General features: G+C 40.5%; 1 protein-coding gene across 1 annotated transcript; it reads left to right on the top strand.

Annotated features, from left to right (window-relative positions):
* Positions 1-5,430: 5,430 nt before the first annotated feature.
* LOC101680086 (olfactory receptor 51A7-like) lies at positions 5,431-6,372 on the top strand. Its single transcript, XM_004782225.2, has one exon. It carries the CDS (start codon positions 5,431-5,433, stop codon positions 6,370-6,372), a length of 942 nt encoding a protein of 313 aa, XP_004782282.2.

Raw genomic sequence — 6,372 nt, 5'->3', positions numbered from 1 at the left:
GTAAGTACATTTTAAACCTGTGAATTTACTAAGGTTTTTCTTGGTGAAGCTTGCAAAACCTAGTCTACCCTCTGGGAGTGCCAAGAAAGGTGCCAAGTCTCTGAGCTCTGGGTGCCAGACAAGCTTATGATCTCTGGGCACTGCTGGAACTGGGATATAGAAGACACAGTGCCTTTTGTAGGACTATAACATATTTCCATGTGAGGCTCAGGTGGGGATAGCTCCAGGCTGCCCTTTTGAGATGCAGGTTGGGTGGCCAGTTCACTAGATGGCTAGCCCTGTGCTGCCTTGATTTGTATACACATGCCCAAGGCTAAGGAGAAGAGGTAGGAGATGTTCCCTCAGCTGGAAGCCTGTTAAATACTGTCTGGGCCTCTGGTTATGTCCCTGTTGCTCCAGTGAAGAACAGAGAACTTGCCCAGTGGCTATACTGGAGGAAGTTGTGAACTGCTGGAACTGAGCACTGAAGAAATACACAGTGCCAAGCAATGGAAAAATAGCATGTTCTGTGGTAGTCTGGCCAACACAGCACACAGAAACCAAGAAGAGAAAACTCCTTCTCCCTCCAGTGTTCCTCCACTGCCTTCCACTGATGCATCTTAATACTGTGTCAGCTGACAGAAGAAAAGTATGTACAGAGTCCCAACACCATCATCACAGAACAGGTAAAAAGGAAGTTGGAGCTGAGAGATAGTAAATCAATAATGAGCCAGTCACCTTTATGGGTGACTATGGACCATACCTGCAGACCCAAGGCTGAAACCTTATCAAATACATCTCATGATAGTCCTTCCAGGAAAACAAGGAGGGAACCATTCATCCATTGGATCTCATTTACCATTGATCAGTATTTATCCTATGAGTTGTTCATTTCCCCCATACTTCCTCACATGTATGGATGCCAAGTGAATACCTGAGAATGTGTCATGCCTCAGTGTCTGCCCTGGGGCAAGAAGCAGGAGGAGCACAGTGCAGGTCTAAGGCAAGAGGTTACCATGTTCTCCCTTTGTGGAGCCAACCAATGAGTGATGCGTCTGTTTGTTGCCACCTTGACTGGACAATAAGCCCACAAGATTTGGAGTGGTACACTTCAAATGAAGTTGAATCATGACATAACTCAAACCCTGATGTTCTCATCAGGAGAGGCTGTAGGTTGATAGAAGGCTGGTGCCTTCAAGTAAGGTTTGGGCCTTCTCTCCTGTTGAACTGAAAAGTCACCTTTGTTCTTTTCTGGTGCAAATGTTACTTCCCCCATTTAATTCCATAAATCAATTAGGGTGGTTTACTTACCAACTTCTATTTCTTAATTTTTTTTTTTTAAAGTCATAGAGGAGAAATGGTTCAGAAAAGCTTTCCATGAGCCATGTGTTTTAGAAAAGATGGAGGTAGCTCCAGGACAAGGGGAAATGTTCAATAAGCAGGTAAAGCCCATAGACGTGTTCTCAGAGAGGGCTGCTGAGAGCAACTCCTTTTATAAGGAATATTTGTCATTGTGAAATTCAGTACTTTTTACATTAAAATTATAATATTAACAACAGATTAAAAAAATTTAAAAAGTGAAGAAATGGAGGAGGAGGAGCCGGGGCAGCAATTTAAACAGGAAGAGGATAATGCATTTTATTTAATCTTTTACCTAAATATTCTTAGGTAAATTTGCCTTTTACCTATATTTAGCCCTTCTAGAGGGAGAGTTGTCACTGCTTTGCTCCCTGAAAATACAAAACAGAACAAAACACCAGTGTGTGTGTGTGTGTGTGTGTGTGTGTGTAGTTGGTTGCTTTTCCTCCTGATGACATTAAAGCCATTTCTGGATTTAGGGATCAAGGAATGTACAATTCAGAATGATGCAGATATATGTCAAGGAATGCTGGGAGGATGTAACATAGACATAATTGAGCCATATAATTCCATTATGATCCTAGACAGATGCTGTATTAAATATATCCAGATTAAGAATTTTTAATTCTTTATTTAATGCTCTGATTATAATATGTTTATATACTAGAATATGGAAAATCACTTTTCACAATCAAATTATAAGCCTCTTTTTTCCAGTTTTCTGCCTGACCAATGCTGATGACCAGCTCTCACCTCTAGCACATCTCCTTTTATATTAACCTGAGGACCAAGTGATCATTGTAGGCTTATGTAAATTGGTTCAGTTATTTCTTGTTTCTTTGTTTCATGCTGATGGTGTTTAACTAGATCTTATTTTCTATTCTGTCTTTGAAAATCATATGGAATTCTGAATGTACCACTGGAATTATACTTTTTATATCCAATTTTCAAAGTTGAGGGCTGAATAAGAATTGGAAATTCTGACATCAACGGTCTAAGATACCATAATGTTTGTGATTCTGGCTTGCTTTCTGTTTTATGAGATGAAATGTCTTCACTGGGCAAAAAATGTGAAGGCACTAGATATAAGACAACAAAGAAGAGGAGTCAATGGTAAATGTGAAAGCTTGTGACCTACCTAAATTCACTCACATTTAAAAATAGATGTTGTGATGACAAAACAGAACCTATCATCTGTGGGGAGAATTCCACATAAGGTCTGTGATAGTCTTAGACTGAGACTATTAAGGTATCCACTTATTGTTGGAGACATAGCTGGGTATAGTCCACCTTACCAGTGTCTGAGATAGGCTCTCCTCAAAGCCTGTACCTAATGTAGGAACAGAATCTCAAGAGTTAATTAAATCTATGTGAGTCAGAGCCTGCTTTCTGCATTTCTTAGGTGAGCCTGTTATTGACAGACTGTGATGAAGTTAGATAGTTGTTTTGTTTTGTTGCCAGGGGATTAAGTGCCTGTTAATTCTCAGGAGGATATGCCTATGCTAGGAAAGAGTATGAGGGTCTATATAAGAATATGGATTCCCAACATGGTGCTGGAGCAGAGAAGTTACCGAACCTGGCGAGTCTGAAGCCTTTCACCCTTGTTCTTGGTTAAAGAACCCAGGAGCCTGGTAGGTGTCTTAGAGACTCAAAGTGAATTTCCCCAAGATTATTTTATGTTTCCTAGAGAAAATTCTGCAATTTATAGAGATCAACCGTATGCCTTTGAGAAAGCTAGAGGTAAAAATGCTTCATAGTTTGTTCAGCCTAAGGGACCAAACTATATTTGGGACAGCACTGAGAGCTGAAAAGTTAGGGAACATATGTGGGATGGGGTACATCTTTGTATTTGCATGATGAACACAGGTGAAAAGACAATGTTGCTAATAGTAAGTCATTCCTTTAGTACCTGAGTTAGGCTGGTAGCTTGTCAGGAAGACCTCAAACATGGAATCTTAGAAATCACCATTTTTTAAAAGATTTTATTTATTTATTTGAGAGACAGAGTGAGAGAGAGCATAAGCAGGGTGAGTGGCAGAAGGAGAAGCAGATCCTCCACTGAAAAGGAAACCCAACATGGGGCTTGATCCCAGGACACTGGGATCATGACCTGAACCAAAGACAGACAGTTAACAAGCTGAGGCATCCAGGCTCCCCTGAAATGACCATTTTGAGGAAACTTTTGACTAAGAATGGATACAAAGTATATTATCACTTTTCTCGCTGTGAATCCCGCTCCCCTGACAAAGACAGTGTCAGCTGCATTATGGGGGCTTTTTTGGTGTAGAGCTATTAAAAAGAAAGCTACCTGAGGTGTGAGTAATGCTGGCACCAAGAACATGAGCAGGATCAAGCCCAAAAACCAGAGATAAGAACCTGAATCGGTCACCAGTCTGAAATGCAGACATTGAACAGCCAAGAGCAATGGCAGAGGATGCAAGAACAGGGAAAGGAGGGCAAGAACCATGGCCATCCTGAGCTGGGCCAATAGCAACTGCATGGAAACAATGTATTTAAAGCACCTACAAATTGCAACTGTGGTATATGCAACTGGGGTATGTGCTTCTTGCCAAGGAAATACTCGCTGCGTATGAGAGGCGAGACAAAATAGAGGCACAGTACTGAAATACGTTCTCCTCATTTAGCCTCTTCACTTCTCCTTATGACACACCCTACATGCCACAAATTGTCATCGTCTCTATCTTGAGTCAATTTGAGGCAAATGTCCTTCAAAATTTTGGCAGCCGAGAGTAGAGCTAGAAACTGTTCTCCCCTTCACTGCTTTCTAGTTTCACCCTTCACCCTGTAATTTGTTCCTTCTGGATGTACTCCCTCTTTCTCCATCCTTGACAAGAAATACTTCTTAACTCCCCACAAATGAATCAATGCTTGTGCCTGGCCATTCCCTTCTCACCACTTATTCTGAGGTACTAGGTGGCAGCTTACCACCTAGAGTATGATAGCTGGTGTCAGAAGAGTCCTTCCTCAGCTCCCTGAGGTGCTTGCTCACTCAGACTGCCTCAGGCTACAGTAATGTGCTGGTGAATAGTGTTTGGTCCTGGAGATCTCGGGGTGGTTTATGGTTCTGGGAGTGGTGTTGTGGAAGACAATTTGGAGGTGAGAAGGATTAAAAGAATATAGAAAAGTATAGAGCATTGTCCTGTGTTTTTGCAATTCTTTTGGGAATTTTGGGAAAATTTAAAATACTTGTGTATTTGCTTTATGTGTTATTGGCTTTTTCAAAAATGAAAACTAAGACATTACTCTTAAATTTGGAGTTCTCTTTGACCCTTGCTCCATTCCCAGCACACTCATTCTACTGTGATTGTTTGTGTCTGTGTGCTTGTGCCTGGATGCATAATTTTCTAGCACGTGGGTCAAGAAACTATTTCCTGTAAATAGCCAGAAAGTAAATATTTTAGACTTTTCAGGCCACATACCTGTCTCTGTCATATATCCTTTTTCTTTTCCTCTTTAAAAACACTTTTTAAAAATATTTTTAAAACTCTCACAGATTGTACAAAAACAAGGCATAGGTTGAATTTGGCTCAGCATATTAGTTTGTCAAACTCTGTGGTAGATCCATTTTATATTTTCACACACATGTATCATGAACAATAATATAAGAGGTATCCTTTAACTACTACTGCTATAGCATCTGTGATTTGCTTGAGTATGTGACCAATGACCACATTCAGGATGTTATAGTTTTTCCAAATTCAATGTACCCCAACTTAGTTTACTTGATGCATAAATCTCAAAAATGATAGTTTTAATAAAAAAGGATATCAGAACACCTCGTTGCTTCCAAGCTATCAAGTTGTTCAGAAGGATATCAAGGAATGAAGATATAGTTGAATAGTATGAAAGTCTCAAGTGAATATCATGAAGAACCCATTTAAATCTACTCTGTATTCTTCTTTATATAGAAAAAGTTATATTATATTATTGTTTGATACCTAAATATGAGCTATATGTAATTTACCTGGCAACTGAACTTAATTGTATTCAGTAAATACAACTAAGAGAATTTCTGTTTATTGTTGATGTTATTTATCTACCAGGAGCATATAAATGAAAGACCTGTTTGTGATGTTTGCTCTCAATACCTCAGAAGTTGAAATATCCACCTTCCTGTTGATTGGGATCCCAGGGCTTGAGCATATGCACATTTGGATCTCCATCCCCATCTGTTTTATGTACCTCCTGGCCATCCTGGGCAACTGCACCATCCTCTTTGTCATCAAGACAGAGCCTTCCCTGCATGAGCCAATGTACTATTTTCTCTCCATGTTGGCCCTATCTGACCTGGGCTTGTCTTTCTCTTCTCTTCCCTCCATGCTGAGGATCTTCTTGTTCAATGCTTTGGAGATTTCTGCTGATGCATGTATTGCCCAGGAATTTTTCATCCATGGATTCACAGACATGGAATCTTCGGTGCTTCTAATCATGTCCTTTGATCGCTTTCTAGCTATTCGCACCCCCCTGAGGTATAGCTCCATTCTTACCAGCTCCAGAGTTTTGCATATCGGACTGACATTTGCTATCAAAAGCATGTTACTAGTTCTTCCTCTTCCTTTCACTTTAAAGAGACTCAGGTACTGTAATAAACGCCTGCTCTCACACTCCTATTGCCTCCACCAGGATGTCATGAAACTGGCCTGCTCTGACAATAGGGTTAACTTTTACTATGGTCTGTTTGTTGCACTCTGCATGATGTCAGACAGCATGTTCATTGCGGTTTCCTACGTCTTCATCCTGAAGACCGTATTGGGTATTGCATCCCATGGGGAGCGACTTAAAGCTCTTAATACCTGTGTGTCCCACATCTGTGCTGTGCTTATCTTCTATGTGCCCATCATCACTTTGGCTACCATGCACCGCTTCGCCAAGCACAAATCCCCCTTGGCTATGATTCTGATAGCTAATGCATTCTTGTTGGTACCACCTTTGATGAACCCCATTGTGTATTGTGTAAAAACTCGGCAGATTAGAGTAAAAGTCTTGGAAAAACTGAGTCTAAAGTCTAAATGA

The sequence above is a fragment of the Mustela putorius genome, unplaced genomic scaffold (assembly GCF_011764305.1).
Source record: "Mustela putorius furo isolate JIRA1106 unplaced genomic scaffold, ASM1176430v1.1 tig00003987_pilon_pilon_pilon, whole genome shotgun sequence".
NCBI lineage: Eukaryota > Metazoa > Chordata > Mammalia > Carnivora > Mustelidae > Mustela > Mustela putorius.
Note: the sequence above shows the minus strand (reverse complement) of the source record. Positions and strands in the feature narration are given on the sequence as shown.